The 21,162-nt window shown below is 43.4% G+C and overlaps 1 protein-coding gene across 4 annotated transcripts; it reads left to right on the top strand.

Annotated features, from left to right (window-relative positions):
• Positions 1 to 20,866, top strand: TMEM39A (transmembrane protein 39A). 4 transcript variants are annotated; one of them, XM_085326015.1, is made up of 9 exons: positions 1 to 79; positions 12,109 to 12,302; positions 13,527 to 13,749; positions 15,191 to 15,274; positions 16,681 to 16,823; positions 17,338 to 17,686; positions 18,542 to 18,729; positions 19,297 to 19,417; positions 20,438 to 20,866. In XM_085326015.1, exons 2-9 carry the CDS (start codon positions 12,190 to 12,192, stop codon positions 20,669 to 20,671), a joined length of 1,455 nt encoding a protein of 484 aa, XP_085182141.1. In that variant the 5' UTR covers positions 1 to 79; positions 12,109 to 12,189; the 3' UTR covers positions 20,672 to 20,866. The 4 variants fall into 4 exon arrangements, with proteins under 4 accessions (XP_085182141.1, XP_085182142.1, XP_085182140.1 ...); XM_085326016.1 differs by lacking the exon at positions 1 to 79 and adding an exon at positions 246 to 263; XM_085326014.1 differs by lacking the exon at positions 1 to 79 and adding an exon at positions 2,939 to 3,120.
• Positions 20,867 to 21,162: the final 296 nt, after the last annotated feature.

Below are 21,162 nucleotides of genomic sequence, written 5' to 3'. Positions count from 1 at the left end.
GGTGCCCCGAGAGAAGGCGACCCTGCTCGCAGCCCATGTCTGAGCTGCGCCGCCGCTTGCCCCGTCGGCGTTTGGATGTGTGAGTACGGCGCCCCGCCGCGCCGCGGCAGCTTCCTCCTGCCCCCGGGAGCGGGGGGCCGAGAGGCCGGGGGCTCCCYAGGGGGGCTCCCCGCGGGGCTGCCCGGGGCGGCGGGGCTGGAGCGGTGCGCCTCGGGCAGCGTCGCGGTTTCCTTCTCAGCGAGTCCGGAGCGGGCAGCGGTGGGGTGGGCGTTTTCTTTTATTTTTTTTTCCTTTTCTTTTTTTCTTCTTTTCCCTCTTTTTCTTAATTAGGTTCTTCTTCACTGCAATATTTGACTCGGAACTTTTGCTTTTTAGACGTTGCTTGATACCTAGGGCGGTACGTTTGGGTTAGAAGAGAGGTCTAGGCATGTTACTGAAAGACGTGTTAATAAGGATTAAACATGAGAAAGTTTGTTCGGGGTCGTGTGTAGTGTTTGCTCTGGGCTTTTAAAACGCTGGCCTGAAACGGTCAGTCCAGCAGGGCCACAGGACAGCTCTGCCTGTTCCCTGTCACGGTATTCTGAGACAATCCTCTGTTCAACGTATTAAAACACCAGCCTAAGCAAACCTAGCCTGTGGTAAGGTACCTTTTCCAGAATTAATGTGCATGTGTAGTTCTGCTGCTGCTCTGTTTCGCACAGTCTTGATCATCTTCTGCCGCATAGGAGTGTAGTTGCAGTGATGGTTTGGCTTATAATATGAGGTAGCTCCCTTCTGGGATCGTTTTGACACACAAATGTTTAGCAGAAACAGAAGTAGCTTTGTTTGCAATGTATGGTCACTCTTGTGCATGCCTTTTGGTTGTGAATACCAGGCCCCTCATATCATGGGCGTTTGTTATGACTGTAAATGAAGGAACGAGATATCTGTATTCCAGCGTGGCAAGCTGTAAACTTTTTAGAGACAAGGCGTCCTTTCTGTAACCAATTCAGGTCTGTTGACTGGCTGCAATCAGCAGGATTTTTCGGGAGGGCTGGGGGGGAGGTTGGGGGAGAGATGCAGTACTACAGGGCTGGACTGGAGTGATTCAGCTCTGGTTTCACAGGATGTCAAGACCAGAGCAGGAAATGGACACCAAGCTTTTAAACCACCGCCTGCTCCTTTGCTCACCTCTCAGCGCTTGGGTTTGATGTTGCTGCTTTGTTTCTGATGCTTGGTTCTCCTCCTAGCTGCTCCTCTGGAGCACAGACGGCTTTGGCCAGGGTGCTCAGCGTAGTGTTTTGATGGCACTGCTGGTAAAAGCTGGGCCCACTGAAGCCAAAGTGGTAGCCAGGCAATGTTGATGTCTACGGGAGTTGTCCTGAGCCTTCACCCGCTCTTTATTGTCCCTTATCAGGCAGGAATTTCTTACGGTGTGGACACACGTACTCTTTGCTTCAGTTCTCAAGCATCTTTAGTCTTGTTTTGCAGTGCAGACCAGCTTGGAGGGTGGGAATGCTGTACAGGGCTAACTTACATGGGGACAAAGTGGAGCTAAGGAACTGTAGCTTGGCCAATTAGCCTTGTCCGATGTGATGTGAGCTCCTAGTCTCAAGACCATTGAGCAGCTGCATACCTCCTGCACAAACCATTCATGGCCATCTCTTGGTGGATCTAGTGACTTGCAGGCATCTGACCCTAATTGTCAGAAAGTCTGGTTATCCACGCTCCCATTGATAGAGGTGCCTGTATTGGCTCAACCTCAGCATTCAAAATCACTAATAATTTAGAAAAGCCAGCCCCCCCCTTTTTTTCCTTTTACTCTGTGTGTCAGTCTTTCTGCCTATAAAATGAAGATTAAACGTTTTACTTGGTGCTTCTGCAGGGTATGTTTCTATTCTAGTGTGAGAAGATAAATTATTTTCAGATCTTTTTAAGAGGTATAGATTAGCACCTTTCTGCAGGCCTTCTTAAGATGTATAGGTTAGCATCTTTCTGAATTACTCTTTTCACAAGGACACTAATGCCATCCTGTGACATCTAAGGAAGTAACATCTATTTTCCTCTCAGTGTGCTGTCTATATTAGCACTATTTGCACTGGTGTAACATCACCAGTGTAGTTACAGGCAGGCAGCAATGAACATGAATTTTTCTCTTGACTTATTCAAATCAACTTGTAATGCAGGTCTGAATATCGTGAAACAAACATTTTTTTTTCTTCTGCAGGCATCAAATCTGGATGTTTGAAAATAGAGCAAGAAAATATATACTAGGAGTGTTTGTTAAGTTAGCTTCCAGTTTCAGTGAGCACTCAGCACGGAAGCCAGTTGAGCACACGGTATTACTCCATAGAGTTACAGCTCCTAGGGACAGGTATGGTGCAATGCAACAAGGTGGTACTGACCGAGGCCTTTCCACTCCTCAGTCTCCATGCTTTTGCTGTGCCTCAGTATCATGAAGTCTCGGAAAAAATAGTTTTTGTCTATCAGCTACATTACAGGCATGTGGTTCAGTTTTAATTTAAATTAAAGTTTAAATTAAGTTTAAATTTTAATTTATGAACATGAAACTCAGAGTTGATGGATTTGGGTTCTAAATGAACTCTGGCTCTAAATGAATCAGAGATGTTTTGTCAGCATAAAGAGGTATGCGTTTATATCACTCGTGAAAAATCAGTCCATTTCTGTTTAAACTTTTAGATTTGGTTGAAAATGTTTACTATTTGAATACTTGGTTAAAAAAAATATCTATTTCTAGCCATTCTTTTGTTTGGCCAGTGCAAAATTTTATGTCCTGTTATGTTTATGGACTGAGAAATACATAGGACAATCTACTTAAATGCCTGAGTTTCATGTTACCTGATCTGTTGTACTTTACTCTGCAATGCAATTTTCTGTTATTTAATGTATTTCTTTTCCTTTTTTAGGCCCATTTTTTGTTCTTGCACTGCTATTCAGTTGGAGAACTGGTGCAGTTTAATGCTGATATTACAGTGTTATCTTATGCACGAGAAAGGTTAAGGAAGATACAAAATTATGACAGTCAGTCTTCCTCGTCTCTCAGTCTTCCTCTTCTCTCAGTGATCCATTTCCTCTGCCATCTCAGTCATCCACTCCATCTGCAGAGTGTGGCGTATCATGGTAATGGATAGTGTCATGAAGCTAGTGCTCTCCCCTTCTTTATTCTCCTCACTACAAGTAGGTCTCCTGTGCTGAAGGAACCTTTGGTCAGTTTTTCTAACATTAGTACAATTTGAAGTGCTTTTAACAGGTGAATTTTTAAAACCGGAGGTAAATCTCTAGTTGTTTTGTGACGTGGCTGAATCGTTCATGAGCTATTACAAACACGAATAACAGATTTCTTGCTATTCTTTATGCAGTGTATTCATTTTAAGTGATTTGGGTGTATTCATTCCAGCGTTTTTGGACTTTTTGGACTAAACATGTTGCAAGCGGAAAAAGAGACTTCTGGTGGGAAGTGGATATTACGCAACCCAGTCAGAAAAGCTGTGCTGGCCAACATGGTGCAGCAGCATCCGTGTATGCTGGCAGGTTTGAAATGACTAATTTAAAGCAAAACTATCAGTAGATTTCTGTGGCCAAGAAATGTCTTGGTATAATAAATAATACCAGGAATTAATATATCCTACTGCATTTTCCTGATGTGCTAGGTTACCTGCTCTGTAAATGGCCATACGAGATTCTGAGTTGGCACTCAGTCTACCAGAGTAAAGGTAATTAGCTGAAGGCCCTTACAGTTTTGTTGGAGACTTGCATCTCCATATGAGGGCCATGTGAAATGATTACTGTTAAAACATTACCTATACCTGCTATTTAAAACACAAATAGAGGAGAGCTAATGTATTTTTATGTGTGTTTTATGCTTTTATGCAAATTATGTTTTCAGGATGATCTATTTAGAATTCTCTATCATAATTCCACTTTTCCATGGTGTCAGGGATATGTAAGTCATCACTGAACTGCTTATTTCTGATATGAATTCCAGTCTGGTGACTTGGAGTAAATCTCCAGTAATTTGCAGCTGATTTGAATGCACAAGGAAGCCAGGGCTTTCGCAGTAGCTGCTAGATGAATTCTGATGAGGTACAGCTAGGCACACCCATCCATGCACAGAACTATTAAAAGTTGCATTAGATGCCATTAGGAAAAAATGTGAAATGACTTTGAGAAGCTTTCCTTGTGTTCTACTCTGTCTTCAAGCTCACTGCTACAGATGGCAGATTCCTGCCCTATTTTTGGGCTATGTGAGGACAAATCGAAAAATCCTGGTGACTCCCCATGATCTGTCACCATGGCTGATCTCCTTTAAATTAAACACAGGGGTTGGCAAAGGAGCCTAAACAGCAGGAAAGCTGCTTCTGTTTGTTTAAACAAAGTTTGTCAAGAGCATAAAAATAATGCTATAAAAATCTTCACTGCTACATACAGAGACCCTTGGGAGGATAAATACTTGCCGAAATATTTGTCCTATTTGGAGTAAGGAAATTAATGAAACGTTTTCCCTCCCTGCAAGTAAATTGAAGAGCAGAGATTAGAAAGCAAAGAGTTCCTGGCTTACAATGCTATACTCAGGCCATTAGACCACATGCATGCGTGATGTGAGGTTTGAAAGAGAACGCTGATTTCAGTGGCTTACTTGTCTGAAAATTTTAAGATGGATTTTTAAGGCAAGTATATTCTGTTTTGTTTTGTTTCTCCTCCCCTTAGGAGTGGTCTGTTTTGCTGTATGTTTGTATTGTTTGGTTAGAACACAGAAATTCGGGGTCCGTATCCCAGTTCCCCTCCTTTGATAGTTGCCTGTGCACTGCACCGTGTAACAGAGAGCAGTATCTCTGCCCGTCAGTTGTGGCTGTGTTTTAGCAGTGCTGTGCAGATATGCAATATTTCCTGAAGAACTTTGGTGTAAGATGAACTTAAGAATGCGTGTTGATAAATTGTATTAACTGATGACTTTGATGGCTTTGCCTATGTTGTCTGCTAATACATCGTCTTTGTGATTTAGCTTAACTGCCCAACCTTTGAATAAGTGTCCCCTATAAATTGCTACTTTATTTGCTGCAGTAATAGTCTGCCTCAAAGCTGACCATRTGCTAATCTAGCTCTGAATTTATGATACACTAGAAATGCCTAGATATCTTTTAAACCCTCTGGCCTATTGGTAGCCAACTTAGGTAACAGAGAAAAATCGAGTGCATTCATTTCTACAGTGATAAAACATTTGTTTTTATCTATGATAGGCTTATGAAATTGGAAGTTGAAACTTTTGTGTTACATATCTGAATCCTCTTTTGGATCTCAGACTCTTTCTGCCTTTCAGATGACAATGCAAGTTGTCTTTGGGAAACACATGTCCTGCCAGCTCTTTAGTTTGAATCTCTTGCTCTCTATGAGACTGGAATTACTATCCCTTTTTCCATATGATTTAGAACATAGGAATTGTAAGACGAAAATAGACCATGATCCAACTAGTCAAGCCTGCATTTCCCTTTGGTGCCGGAAAAGATGAACTTTGCAATTCTTTCTTGCTCTCATGCAGGAACAAGCAAATGCTTTCTTTATTCCCAAATTCAGTTTTTAGCTGTGATCATTGCTGCATAGCTCAGAAGAGTCCAAAGAAAATTTTAATATCTGTCTAATTGTATGATACTGTCCTCTAGGTGAGAAGTGCATTTTGGGTCACTTGTAGGTTATCAGCTCTGAGGGCTTTAAAAAAGAAAAAAAAAACCTCTAATTGCACTTATCTTAATTCAAAAATTATTATAATCCTTCATTAAAGTCTTACTAAGCTGTTTGCTTTAACATCCTGCAGGAGTTAGTTACAAGATAATTATATGGTTCTGAAGTATTATTTTATTAGTCTAGAATTTGCAGCTTTGTTCTTCTACTAGTCAGAATGCCCTTAAGAGGGCTTAGAGCATATATTTCCTTTTGTCCAGTTCATGAAGACCTGGCTTTATCTGTGTCCTGAAGAGGACTATATCTCCTGCATGCCTCTGGAAATCTTTTCTTCACACCCTGAGAAATAAGGTATTTGAGGAGATTTCTAAGGAATGTAGGATTCAGGTTGAAATCTCTGTGCTTTTTTAAAATGCCTTTTTTTTTTTTTTTTTTTTTTTTTTTTTTTTTAAAGTCTCTTGGATAATTTCACTGTCCTAGAGTATTAAGAACTTAAATATATGCCCTATCTTTCATGAATATGTCTGCTGAATGGGCTAAACTGAGCTTACTGCATTTTACCCTGGATAGGCTTTCCATGGAAGAATAGGCTTTCGTGCTCCAGTTTCTTCAGTAGGTGTTGGAAGTACTGGGGCAGCTACAAATGGCAAGGTGCTGTTTTCATACTGTCTTTAGCTAGAGCTTTTTTTCCCCCATTCATTTATTTGCTTCACTCTAACCTTCCTCCCTGAGGATGCCTGAAATCAGTCATACAGCACGTATGCAGTTTGTGAAATCTTGCCTTTTTCTTGCTAACTTTTTCCCTTTGCTTTTGGCACGYGTGCAGAAGATGAGTTGATGGATCCCCTTTGTTTGCCAGAATTGTGCTCTCTCAGAAAACCCTGTGCTAACTTGGTCTCACTGGTAGGTTTTGTTATTACAAAGGAGATTCTTAGTCACCGAGCAAAAATTAGTCTTGATAATGAATCACCTGACGGTGGTGATTCACAGCTGTGCTTTCATTCTCCGAGTTTGGTGCCTCTGTAGCCCGACCCTTGACTGTGTTTTAGGGTATTTCTGTCTCTGTCCGCACTGACATCCTCCTGTTAATCTGTTGCTCCTGAGAGTTAGGTATGGCGTGAGGACATGGAAAATTGCTGACTTTGGAGATGTCTCTCCTAACCGGTTCTGCCTCCCTGCGCCCAGCCCTGCGCCAGGTGGCAGGTGTGCTCCTGAGTTACTGGGCCGAGTTCAAAGGTCCTGTTTACTGTACGCGGGGGGGAGGTCTGGGCAAGCCAAATATTTATTTCCAGTCAAATAACCTATCGGTTATTTTTCTCCTGGAAACTGGGTTTGGGAATGAAAAAGCACTTGTTTGTTGCGATGTTAACGCTTCTGTGGAAGTTTTGCAGCAGCAATCTTCAGCTGCAGCAGATGTGACAGCGCTAACAAGGTGGCCTCGTGATCAAAGCACRGGTGCAGTCATAACTATTCCGAGGCTCTGTTCTTGACATTGCGTTGTGTTGGGTAAATCAGTTACCAACTTTGCATTTAAGTTTCCTGTCTGTCAAAATGTCCCCCCCTCTTTTTTTTTAAAGATAAAATTCCCACACCTAAAGGAAATAAAAAATGAGCCACAATAGTTAGGGCTATAGCACTTCAGAAGAAAACTTGAATATCGCACAAATTCACTGATAGTTTGCAAAGGAGTTAGGATTGCAGGACAAAAGCAAAATTGGAATTAGATTGATCAGGGACAGTGATTATAACCCAAGAGACAAGGTCCTTTACTGTGCTTGTTTCAGTTCTGGAGACTGATAATGCAAGAGAAGGAAGAAGAGGAGAAAGACAGAGAGCTCTTCATCTGCTAGATCAGTCATGATTGTTACAGTATATATTTAATCCCAAAGGTTAGAGAATCCTTTCCTGTCTTCCTCCTCCCATCTGTTCAGAAATTATTTCACTAGGGGCTAGTAACTCTTTGAGGSCGTCAGTGCTGTGCAAGGAAGATTTTATACACAAGCCACTGTGTGCCACACAGCGGTTGTCACCTGTAGCATTTTTCCGTTGGCACTGGCCATGAGTATCCCCAAAAGTTTTACAGGTACTGGCTGTGCTGTTCAGTGGCAGCACTGGGAGAAGAAGATTTTCACTGAGCCTGGATGAATTGCCAAGATTTTAAATGGTCCTTTGCCCTTGAGGATGGGAAGCATGAGTGTCAGAGCTTAGTCAGGCAGTCCTTTGAATTCTAGTCCAGGATAGGTTCCTTTATGAAGGAGAATAACATAGAAGTCAACGTTCCCAACAGCAGAGAGACACATGGCATAGAGGTGGAAGGGAGTGTCAGATATGTAGGAGTGTCTTTGAGATGTACTCTGCCATTTCCCATAGCAAGGAAGCCATAGCAGTGACATTGACTTCTGCAGACCTTGGCTCATCACTTTCCTGTGCTGCTTGTGGTTCTTTATGTTTTTTCTCTTGCACTTGATGCTGGCTGTGGTCCTAGGTGTTAGCAGCAGCACCCTGAGGGTGTAGAGATGTTGACACTGGTGTGTCGGCACTGGTAGCTCCCTGTGCTTCATRTCAGCACTGCCAGTCGTGTTCAGTTGTGCTTTGGGAGCAGTCTGCTGGGATTTCCTGTGAGGGAGTGAGGGTGTCAGCTCAGCAGTGCCTCTTCAGATGGCAGGTACGCTGCAATGCCTGCTGCGTAAAGTGTGAGCACCCCGAATGAAAAATCATGCTAGCAACCTGGAGACCACAGGGAACCTCCAGCGTTGCTGAGGAAGAGGCAGGCTGAGCTCTCTCACGAACAGCCACAGAGGCAACGTGTTGCTTCACCCCAAAATGTCACGTGCTCATGCAGGAAGAAGGCAGCTTTGATCAAGATGGACAGTTGCAGCGAGAGCCTGTGGTCTTCTTGAGCTGCATTGCTGCAAATGAGGGTGGCCGTCATATTTCCCCTTCTGCTCTTAAGAGTATCTGGTTATAGGCCTTTTGCAGTCAAGGAGAACCTCTTGAATGTTTTCCAGGCTCTGGCAGTTCTTAGACCTCAGTGCAGTGAGCTTCCCATGAGAATTGGAGGCTTGGAGTTTTCTCCAATTAAAAACCATTAACGTCATCAAAATAACTGGCTAAGCACTGTAACATTTCCAGCAAAGAGATGGGGAACCAGGCAGATTTTTCATTCTGATGAGTCACTGGCTCTCTTCTGATTTGTTTCTTGTAAGTGCTGTTTAGACAGCTGCTGATGCAGAAATATGGTTCTGAGTGATGATCCCTGGGGAACAGGATGAAGTTGTGTACTGTTTCACCTCTGAACTGGTGGATGGCTTGTCTGCCTAGCTCTTCGTCAGTAAAGGCCTGCTTGAAGCAGTGGTTCTTGTCTGCCTTGATCTTACCTCTTCAAGATAGCTGGGGAGCTGATGGAGAGGGCAGGGAGAAATAAAATGTCTAAATATTTCCTATAGTCTTAAATGTATAAATCAAAACTAAGATGATTTGGTGCATTTCATTCCTGGATCTTCTGTTAACCACATCACAGTTGAAGGTTTTATTTCTGCCCTGAAGAAAGAGTGACCCAAGACCTGTCCATATCCCTGTTCTTTTCATCTGCRTGGACTGGAACACTGTTTTGTGGCTGATTCTCACAGCTTTCTTGAGTGTTTTTAAGATGTCCACATCTGCCTGGGAGAGGAGAACTTTAAAGCTAGGCTGTTTCTGTTTTGAGGATGTTGAGGAAGGCAGGCACTGTAAGTATGTGACATTGTTACTCCCAGTTTACCTACAACTTCCCTTCAAACAATGTGGAATCAAACTAATGGACTACGGAGTCTTGGCAAGAAAAGTTTTTATCTGCTATTAGAATACTATTAGTATTTTTATACAATCATTTTCACAGAATCATGCCTTAATTTAAAGTAACAATTGAAAATTATAAAGAGGCTTTTCCTTGTGTTTCCTTTCCCCAGAGGAGGATTGTTGTCTCATTCAAGGCAAAAGATGCCAGCTTAGAGTCTAACCGATCTGTAGTCTCGCCACTTTGACTTGATCTAAGGAGCTTTGATCTCATCTAACTACATATATATATATATAAAAAATCTGTTGGGGAGATCTTGCTCATGCAGATATCTGCCAGACTTGATCAGAGTCCAGTGAAGTCAACAAGTAATTTGAAGCGTGGCTTTCCCAACGGTACACRTAGGCTAGCCCAATCTATATGTTCGTGGATCACTGTGAACGGGATTATTCAAGTGCATTTAAAATACAGTGTACTTACATTACAGGGAGCTGCTTCCTATATGCTTTCCTTTTTTTACAAGTATACACCAGTATTTTACTGATTTGCTAAAGCAGAGGGTGAAGGTATGATTGTTTAGTTTCCAGGTATCTAAGTTGATGAGCATGTAAGGTATACTAACTGAATAATACAAATGAAAGCTGTTAATTTTTTTGCATAAATTACTGAATGTGGCATAAAATATCTTTCACTGTTAATACCTCTAATTAGATCACCAGCTTCTGGGTATTGCATCTGTTATCATAAATATCCTGTAGGTTGAATCAGATTAATTATTTTAGCATTCACAGTTCTTGTAATAGCATAATTTGTCTTAAAGTGGCTTTTAAAGTTGTTCCTTTTAGAGTTCTTCATCCTTTTCTGCTTAACTGTTTATATAAAGCATCTGGATGCCTTAGGTGAGTTCTGTATTATCTTTTGCTCTCTCTGCTTGTCCCATGTGTTCAGGGTTGGCAAGAGAATTTACCTCTGTTTATATTTAATTCCTGAAATATGAGTTTTTAAAGTGTTCCCAAATAAAACTCCAGAACATTCTAGAGAAATGTTTTCCATAATAGGCATGTTTTGTCACTGGTATCATAATGAGAGTTTTAAGAAGTCTGAAAAAAAGATATTTTTTCTCCAAACACAAACTATCCAATGTTTACTCTCTCCTTTCATGCAATTTCACAATTCCATTTTTTTCTCCAGTATCTCTTTTATACATTTTTGCAAGTGACCGTCACATAGGTATGTATGCAGCATTCATCTTTAGAAATACCATTTTATTTTCGTTGAAACTTTGAGAAATGTTTTTTGGAATAGAGATGCAGCATGAGAAATTTTAATACAAAAGAAAGTTTTCAGATTGAGTGTTTTAGAATAGTTCTCTTGCAAGCTGTGTTCATGGTGACATTGATGTGACTCATTAAACAAACTTCTTGGCGCTTCTGCCAGCTATGATTTCTCAGGATTTTAAAGGAGGTGATAATTGAATTATAAATAGAAGACAGGTTTTATCTGTAAATTTCAAAGCTAGATTCAGAGTTTCCAAAAAAAGCATTCCTACTTTCTGGGACTCTGGTTTGGTTCTGGCTGTGGTATTTTACCAAAAGGGCACCTGATTAGTCTATCTGGAAACACACACAGAGATGTCCTTGTAGTGAGATGTTCACCCTCAATGTCTTGTTTCTGTACAGCGTGCTCACTTGGAATGACTTCAGGATTAGCACTCCAGTTTCAGCTGTCATTACCTTATGTCTGTTAGCCATCAAAAACTTAACTTGATTACTAAAATCCCTGCAGTGTCATATGTGACATTCATGAAATAAAAACAAAATTATATGGGAAATGGTGAAGTCTGTGCCAGAGAATCCAGTTCTGTTATTGAGCTTCTGAGTTGCCCAACCTCTCTCATACAAGTTCATTTTAAAGAACTGATTGAATTAAAAGTAACATTTAAAATAATGAAATACTTTTTTTCTTTTTAATAGGCTTTTAAGACTGGGATATGTAATTGCCTATCCATACATTCAAACTATGTGCAAACATATATTTTCTGATGCACTACTCTGTTAGCTAGAACCATTTTAAATGGATCCCCTACTAGTATATCAGTCAGGTTTTCTTAGCACTAAGGGAGCTGAACTGTGCCATTAACTGCTTTGCGAAACCTTCATGTAGAACAGTTAGGGCTGTCCATTTTGAGCTCCAACAGAGAGGGACCAAGTTATCTATCAGCATCAGACATTATCATATGGTGTATTGGATGGTTAAAAAGACCTGAAAAGCTCCAGCAGTTTCTCACACTGGAACAGGGAGAGGATTCTTCCATATTTGCTCTAAAACTAAGCCACACAGTTGTGCTGTCTTTGGCCCTAGAGATGCTAAGTAGAGCTTTCCAGTCAACAGAAAGTGCTTCCAGTCATTGATGGCTAATGTAAACTGTCACTTCTTAAAGATATAGTGTCAGTGGAGTCCATTCTGTGTAAGCAGACAGGCACTGATTCAGTGCCATCGTAATGGGGTGGTGTTTAGGGTGCTGATGCACGTCCCAGTTTTACTGCAAAGCTTTGCACGTATGAGAATGGCTTCTTGATGCATTAATTCATTTGGCTGGGGTGTGGACCAGCTCACTAGAAGTTTGCAGCTTGACTGATGTTTCTGCTTCTTTACAGAGCTGGGAAGGCTTCAGGATTCTTATCTGGGTCTTGGGGCACAGCCTACTGGAGGCACTGGAAGTGGATTGGTTCCTGGTCATGCCCGGTGGAAGGAGGGGACCCAGTCGGCAGCAGCTAAGCCGTTCAGCTTTGCCTTCTCTCCAGACTCTGGTTGGTGGGAGCTGTGGCAACGGTACTGGTTTGAGAAACAGGTGAGGACAAAGGTATTGTTGTTGCGACACCTGTGAACAGGATGACACTAAAAGTTTAGGAGTCTTGATCTGCTCTAAACTATGGAAGTGGAGCTTAAAAGCAAAGAACTTGGAGATGGGAACCTTGAGTCCACTGCAGTGGCATTCAGACAGAGCAGACCCTGAAGGGCTCTTTATAATAGAACTCTTTCCCAGCTTCTATTCCTGGCTCTGCTGGTGATGCATGCTTCCTTCTGGAGCCCCTCTCTCAACTCGTGTTAAAATCTGCCTCTAGGAGAAGCTTATGGAAGTGGTCTCGGCCACCCTTCACTGCTTTCTGTGATCACAATTGCTGGGTGTAGAAATTGCACAGTGCTCATTTTATCTTTCCCTGCAGCAATTCCCAAGGTAGTGCATTCTGGCCGATTATGAGTCCCTGTCTCTCTTACTCTGTTGCCTGCAATGCCCTGGGAAATTACTGTGTCAGAGCCCAGTTGTGAGTCCCCCTCCTACATGGTAGAAAGCCAGGGCAGGAGAATGTCTATATTCTGTTTTAGCTGTGCCAGCTGCACGTGAAACAGATTCTCACAATGAATAAAGCTCATCTCCATTTTATGGGGAAGCTGAGGGTTAAAAAAGGAACACACAGTGACATTTAGATCTCATTTGTCATAAAGATTGAGAGCCCAGTGTTATTTCCTTCTATGCAAAAGTGCATAAACTGCAGAAACTATCTGCTGCATGTTGAGGTCCTGATTTAGTTGGTATAGGTTCATTCTTACAGAGTAGAGAGAGCCAGGTCATTTAGTTTTGGCCTTTAAAAGCTTTTCGGGCTGGGACAGGAGGATGGATGATCTTAGATTCTTGACGAAAAAGTGACTGTGTTAGAAACAGAATCAGCACCCCAAGTTCCTGGGGAAATGTTGTTTATCCTGGTTTCAGTCAGTTACAGCAAGGTTTACACCTGTTGAATTTTCTCCATCAGTATAGTCCAGYAGTCTGCCGGAGCTTTTGGTTGTCACAGGCTCCTATGAAGGCTCAGGAAGAAGGAGATATGAGTATACTGTCAGGTCAGCCTCTGGGAAATACTCCTCTAGGTACCTCCTTATTTAAGAAAGGATTGGTGCCATCTCTACTCCAACAGTGAACAGTCCCAAACTTACAAGCACAAGTGCTACCTTTCCAGGAAAATGGTGGAGTCAGTGTAGGATTTTTCCCAAGGTGAGCAATATCTGTCTGTTTCAGGAATGGTAGTGCCATCAGCCTCACTGCACCTCCAATCACAGCCCTGATTACTCCAGAGCCTGTACGTCACTGCCGGATACCTGACCTGCCTCTGGACGGGAGCCTTCTCTTTGAATTCCTGTTCTTCATCTACCTACTGGTAGCCCTCTTTATTCAGTATATCAACATCTACAAGACAGTCTGGTGGTACCCATACAATCATCCTGCTTCCTGCACCTCACTGGTGAGTTTCCCAGCTTAGGCAGGCACCTGAGTTTTGTGATTACACAGCTTCTGTTCATGCTGCTTCAGTTCAGAACTTGCCAAGCGTTTGACTTAAGCGGGTAAAGGGGACTTCACCTGCCCCCCCATCACCCAGGGTTGTGTAACCTCCTATTTTAAAAGGGAGAAAACACATGGAAAATGTAAGCAAGAAAGAGATAAAGAAGTGTTAGCAGCGCTACTTCAGTGCAAATCTCTTTCATGATACTTGTGAGGCCTAGTTAGTCGCAAGGTTTTGAAACAGAATTGAGACTCTAGACGCCTGCTGTCTCCTGGTGCTGATGCCTCTTCCAAGTGGAAACACCAGAGACTGAGAGAATGGAGATGACAGAAGTTTTCATTAGGATCTCACAGCAGGTCAGCACCAGAGGAGTTGGGGAGCGGGTCAGATCCTCAGCTCATGTAAACCTTGCAATCTCCTCAGGTTCAGTCTTAATCTTTCCTGGCCCAGAAAGCTGTGTTTCCTGGCAGTGACTTGTACCCAAGTCTTCTAATGCCATCAGACCTTATCTGGATGCAGCTAGCATCTGAGATGGTCCCCCAACTTAGATGGTTGCCTTCTTGCTTTGAAGCATGAGGTGATTCCTTAGTTTCCATACTGATAGATGGTGCTGGTAGTCCAGTTATCCAGCGATAYGTGATGCTGGACACAGCTTTCTTTGAAGAAAATACATTTTGTATTAGGCTCCCTGTGTGAAAAGATTTAATGGTCTTACATTTGTTCCCATCAGAAGTCAAGCATTCTTATTTACTCAGAAGAAAATCCTTCAAGTCCCTGACAGCAATTCAGACTCTACTAACCATTATAACCAGAATCCATGTGGTGGCTTCACTAACAACTTGTAAGGAGCCCAAGAGTTGTGTCATCTGGCTCAATGCAGCCAGAGCCAACATTAATTTGTAATACAGAGCTATGACCCATGAAGATGACAGTTCTCAGATTAACTTGGTGATGACATCTGGGAGCACTGGTAGTCACTACAGCCTGTTTTTTAGATGAAGGGGTGAAGTGAGCAGATGTGCAGGATTCTGGACTTCACTTCAGCTCCACTTACTCTGGTTGGTTAGTGGCTTTTCCCAGAACTTTTGTGCAGTTGTCCACCGTAGGATCTTGGTTCTAGATCTCCCTTTGACCCCCAAAATATCTGCCTGAAGTTTTTTTTTTGTTTTTGTTTTTTTCTCTCTCTYCCCTCAGTAGAAATGTCTCAGTAGGAAGGAACCTCCGAATGGGGAATATCTTACTTCTGTAGACATTCCTGTGTTACTGATTTTTCTCCCTTCTCCCTTAGTAGACAAATTTGGGGCACTCAGGAACCTTTATGTGAGGTCCCAATGCACTCTCAACAGCCAGCTTTTCCAGTCCCATTCCACTTGGTAAAGACCTTTTCTCTTTCCTCTTTCAGAATTTTCACCTCATTGACTACCACCTCGCAGCATTCATTACAGTGATGCTGGCACGGAGACTGGTTTGGGCCCTCATATCCGAGGTAACGTTCCCACTGTTCCCTCTTCTGCATCTAATACTGGTCATAGAGCATAACCATTCATGGCTTGAGAGAGTTCTGTGAGTTGGATAACTAGAAGGTGAAGGACTAAGATTTTGGGAGTGCCCTTCTGCCTTGGAACTCGTCTACATCAGCCTACTCATGTCCTGCAGTATTTAGGAACTCTGTTATCTTTGCACTTAGAGGAGATGGAATGGTTCTACTTACCTCTGCAGCAYGATACTGCAGCTCACTACTTCCTGCCAGAAAAGTGGCTGGAATAATTGCTAGCAGAGTGGGGAATGGGGAGGTTTGGCATTTTGGGAGAGTGAACAGATTATTATAGAGGACATGACAGAAGAAGAAGAAGGTCTGAGTAGATCAAAGTGAAACAGGAATAGCTGGTAGAACTGTTCTTCCTATACTAGTGCTTCTTCCTCAGCTTGCTCAGATTACTCTGAGGCTTTGGTATTGTGACTTTGGATTTTGAGAGCATGTGCATCTGTGTATCTGAGAGCAGAATCAGGCCAAATATAAGTCTGAGAAAGGTCGTTATGGGTAAAGTGGAAGTTCTGCTCACTGGAATAGTTAGTATGACTGGACTAAGCAATAAGTTTAAAATACACACCTGCACCTACCAGTTATGTCCTGTTGAATAGGTGAATGGACTAAATAGGATCCCAGAAGTTCTCTTCTACCTCTCATCCCTGCCATTTTCATTTACTTTCCCATGCTCAGTAAAACCTACCACAGATTGAAATTTCTGCTTTGAAATCTTTCATGCACATTTTTGAGGATCCCATCTATTGGCTGTAATCCCTAAGAATGTTTTTACAGTTCAATTTACCTTACCTCCTCTGGAAACTGGAAGAAGCTTCCTTGCTGTTCTTTTGAAGGTGGTTCCTTCTGCAGCCTGTACATCCTATAGAGATGGGTGGTAGAAATCTAGTTTTGGAACTGTCCAAGGTGCACCATCTTTTATTCCTTCAACTGAGAACTGCAACATTCCAATTCTTTGGGAAAATAAATGCTGAGACCTGATCTCCCACCAAAAGAAATAGCAAGAGGAAACATGTTTCAGGCTATCCTGGAGTATCATCGGAACAATAAAGGACCTGAGCAAAAATATTTTCTACATTGCAGTTTGGATTTGAAACAGCCCTATTTCAGTTATGCCCTAGAAGTTGGGGTTATTCATGAATCTTTTGGATATTCCCAAATAGTGAATGAAATCAAAAGACTTCACCTTTGTGAGAGTCAGCCCTCTGCTTCTCAGAGGAGGAGGGCAGCCATGCCTCTTACAGAGCCTTCTGGCACCCTCCCCCTGCTCCTCTTCACAGGCACACATTGTGCTGTGTGTTTAAGCGCTAGCCTGACAGAGTGGCTGAATGTTTCTTCTGGATTTGCAGGCCTCTCAGGTCGGTGCAACATCAGTGGTTCACTACATGGTGCGCCTGGTACTGCTCACCCTCTGTGGATGGGTGCTCTGCTGGACTTTGGTCAATCTCTTCCGCAGCCATTCTGTTCTCAACCTTCTCTTCTTGGGCTACCCGTGAGTAATAGCACCGTGTACCTTCAGTGTACGGGGAGCATAGCCACCCAGGGTGGCATGAGCCACATAAGGAACACTGGGGGATTCAGGGCAGTTGGCTGTAGTTTGCCCCCAGAAAATACGCAGACAGAAGACTTTCCTGACCTAGTAAGTAGAATTAGGGGAATTAGGAATGAGAGATAGGGGGTGGAGCCTGTTACCTTAAAAGCACTGAGCTTGTGAAGCAAATTGCATGCAGTATGCGAGTTGCATGGGGGATCATTACTGTGACTGAAGTCTGAGCCAGATCACTGGTTCCCATAAACAGGGKATTTAAAGAAGCTTTTCTGCACAGTTGTCAAGGCTGTAGTCCTTAGTCTCTCAGGGAGAATAAGAGTTGGCCACTAGCTTCTCAAATGAGGGTTCCCCGTGTTGCTCCTCTGATACGGGCCAGCATCTGGTCAGAAGATGCACTCTTTGTGTTGGGATGGGTGTCATTTCAGCCCACATTCCTTTCTTCCTTCTCTCCCTGTAGGTTTGGTGTGTACGTTCCTCTGTGCTGCTTCCACCAGGACAGCAGAGCACAGCCCTTACCTGCAGACTGTGGTTATTTGGTACAAGATCAGATGGTGGATGATGGGGCTTCAGGTGTCAGCAGCCTGGTCAAACCCAAAGACTTCCTCTCGCTTCTGTGGGAATCCCTGAGAGAACAGTTCAATAATCCTACGTCTATCCCCACCCACAGCTGTCCCCTCTCCCCAGATCTCATCCGTAACGAGGTGGAGTGCCTAAAAGCAGACTTCAACCGCAGGATCAAGGAAGTTCTCTTCAATTCTCTCTTCAGTGCCTACTACGTGGCATTCCTGCCACTCTGTTTTGTAAAGGTAGCTCCCGTCTGGCACTCTCTGTGCCCCTGCCCACTGTCTTTCTGAATGTTGTGTGAATTGCTGCCAAGCCAGATTCCTGGTTAATTCCCCTTTTCTCTGTCTCCCCTTTGGCAGCCCGGATAGCGGAGCATGGCTGCATCCGGAGTGCACTAGTACTGCTCCTGGTTGGTGGATAGGTATTGCCATAAATGTGATGCACCTCTAGTCCCATCACCCCACTTACTAACTCCCCTTCTCCTACTTCCTGTCCTAGGCAGATGGATAGCTGTGTTCTTAGACAAAGGCACCTGTTACTGTCTCAGATCCAATGTCGTGGTTTTCGAGTGCTTGGATCAGAGGCTTTGGTGTTCAGCTTGCTAGAAAACAGAGCCAATTAGGATGTCTGTGAACCTAAATCTGAGAACCACTTGTCAGTGTGGGGGTTATATTTTTTTTTTTTATCTATTTCTCTAACTTGAACCAGCTCAACATTCATTAACAAGAATATTTGGGACTTACACAGCCATCCCAGTTGATGTAATGAAATGGGCAGGGCTTCACAATCCATGTAGCCATCCTGGTGCAAATGGTACTCCTGGGCAGTTCTGTGGCAAGTGAACCCTCCTGTTATCTGCTGCTGGGGGAAGAGATGCACCAGCTGCAGTATCGTCCCCCTTCCCTTTCTCCTTCAGGTCAAACAGAAGGGAGTCTTGGGTGTTTCCTAAGCTGTAACCCTCTGAAATCACTGGCCCAAAAGCGCATGCCTGTAATGTGTGGTGTGGGTCTGCTGGATGCACACACAGTATGTCCTCTTGTCATTCCCTTCTCTGTTCTGTGACAGTGGTACTAAATTCCTGTCTGATCTCTTTGCAGAGCACCCAGTACTATGACATGCGCTGGTCCTGTGAGCACCTCATCATGGTGTGGATCAATGCTTTTGTCATGCTCACTACTCAGCTGCTGCCTCCCAAGTACTGCGACCTGCTCCACAGATCAGCTGCCCACCTGGGCAAATGGCAGAAATTAGAACATGGTTCCTACAGCAATGCTCCACAGCACATGTGAGTTTGGAAATGGTGAGGGGCTGGCATACCTGGTGAGAGGTTGGCATATCCAGCAAGGGGCTGGTAAGATGATATAGTAGATATGCAAGTATCAGCATTGCTACCTACCAAGGAAGCTTTTCCATTCTCTACAGTGCTGGGGTCATAGCTACAACTCTGCTGATCTTTTTCTTCCCTAGAAACAAACATTCACTCTAGAGCTGTGCAAGCTCCTCCAGTCAGTGCTTGTTCCTTCCCAGCAATAAATGCTCAGATGTCTCCTTGGCTGCTGGAGCAGTAGCTTGTGTAGGTGAAAGGGGTGGCCTGCTCCAGTGCTGTGGGCTAGACTCTTGTACTGGGAGCCATTCGTTCACAGTGCTGAGCCTCAGAGACCTTCTGATGAGTTCATGACCTCCTCACCTCACTGTGGTTTTCCAGTGGGAGCTGGAATGTTTCTTTGTAGCAGAGGCTTTTTATTTGTCAAGGTATTTGTCAGTCCGTTCCTGCAGGTCCTTCAGAGAGTTGGGAACATCCTCCCACTTGCTTTCCCTCAGATGCTAACATTACAGTGTTCTTTCCCCACAGCTGGTCAGAAAACACAATATGGCCACAAGGAGTACTGGTGCGACGTAGCCGATGCCTGTATAAAGCAGTTGGGCCTTACAATGTAGCAGTGCCTTCAGATGTCTCCCATGCCCGCTTTTATGCAAGTATCTCTTCTGTTGATATGTCATGATTGTGGGAAGGAGGAGAGACTCAAACCTAGCTGCAGTAGAGCAGATTATGCTTAAATTGAAGAATTAGACTAGATATTTTCTTCAGTAAAAGAAATGCTAGCAGAATAGTTGTACCTTCCTGCTCTTTTCTCCTCACTACCTTTCAGGATCTGACTTTAGGGTCACTCTTGGGGACCCTGCCTTTATACAGCAGAGGTACCTACATTACTTCCAAATGAACCAATTAGCAGACTAGGCTAGGTTAGTGAGCTGAATCAGCTCTTGGGGTACCAGAGCCTGTGCAAGAGGGGAAGAGTGTAAAACAACTGAGACTTTCACCCTTCCAGTAGCAGTGGCTTGTTAAAGTTGTTTTTAGTTCAGAAGCTGGGGAGTCCCTTTCCCATCATGAATTGGCCACATCACACTTATTTATGCTCCCAGCTGAGCATTGTTCCCCATGCACCCATCTCCCACACATGCTTCAGCTGGGTTGGATGGAGCAGAGTTTGGTGCTGGGCAAYGTCCTTTTTACTGCTAAACAAAGTATTTGTTCTTTGCAGAGGGTCTTACCCATTGCAGTGTTACAGTGATGCCTGGGCAAGACAAAAGTCATTGCTGCCTTGTCAGTGCTTTCTCACCATGGTGATGCTGCTCTCCCAGTATGTATGGGACAGTAGTGTATTCTTAAGAGGATCCTAGTTAATAGAACCTCTTCCAGGGGAACTGGAAGATATGTGAGCTGGCCATTACATTATTTCACCAGTCCTCCCCTTCTCAGGGAAAATTACAATTCTGCATGCCTTGTTTCTTAAACTTCTGTCTGCTTAAGTAGCAGCTAGCAGTGGGTAGGATAAAAGAGCCTTTCTTCCACTCAGTGCTGCGATTGCTAGCTCAGTGGAGTCAGAGAGCATTATATACACACCCCCACTTCCTACTTTAATGCTGCAGCAAACCATAGAAATGYTGTTGATGTTATTCTTTTTGCATCCTCTTTAACTGTTCCCCTGCAGTTCCTTTTTCACCGTCCATTACGGCTGCTCAACCTGCTGATCCTGATTGAAGGCAGTGTGGTCTGCTACCAGCTCTACTCCCTGCTGCGCTCAGAGAAGTGGAACCATACCCTCTCCATGGCCCTCATCCTTTTCTGCAATTATTATGTCTTATTTAAGCTCCTTCGGGACCGGATAGTATTAGGCAGGGCATACTCCTACCCACTTAACAACTATGGACTAAAGGCACACTAGGCCTGCCAAATGTATACCCCTTACCTTTCCCTTCCCACAGGGCAGGGAGAGAACCTCAGAAAAAATATTTTCGTACAGTTCTATTTTTTTCTTGCGGCGTTTATAAATATTTAAAATATTTTATATTTTGTATACTATTGTTTTTGTGGGGTGGGAAGGGAACCAGTGGCAATTAAATGTCGCTTTATAAACAAAGTGTTATTTTATATATATAAATTAGTGTCTATATACCATATATCTATACCCATACATATATCTATGTGAAGCAACAGGATTGTGTGTGTGGTCACTGTGTCTGCTTTGCTCACACAACTGTCCTACCATTGCATGTGGTGGAGGTAGGACTGCTGCTAACAGGAACTGGTCTCTTGGAGAGCTGCGAACAAGCTAACAGCAAGGGGAAGTAAGGAAACACATAGGACTTTCAGCAATGCAAGCAGCTCATCTTAGAAACCTCAGTACCAGGGGAGTTTTCTCCTAGAACTATGCAC

This window comes from Rhea americana, unplaced genomic scaffold, assembly GCF_003343005.1.
Source record: "Rhea americana isolate MKP2758 unplaced genomic scaffold, rheAme1 scaffold_126, whole genome shotgun sequence".
Taxonomy (NCBI): Eukaryota; Metazoa; Chordata; class Aves; order Rheiformes; family Rheidae; genus Rhea; species Rhea americana.
The sequence above is the reverse complement of the archived record's forward strand: the minus strand, read 5'-3'. Positions and strand labels throughout refer to the sequence as shown.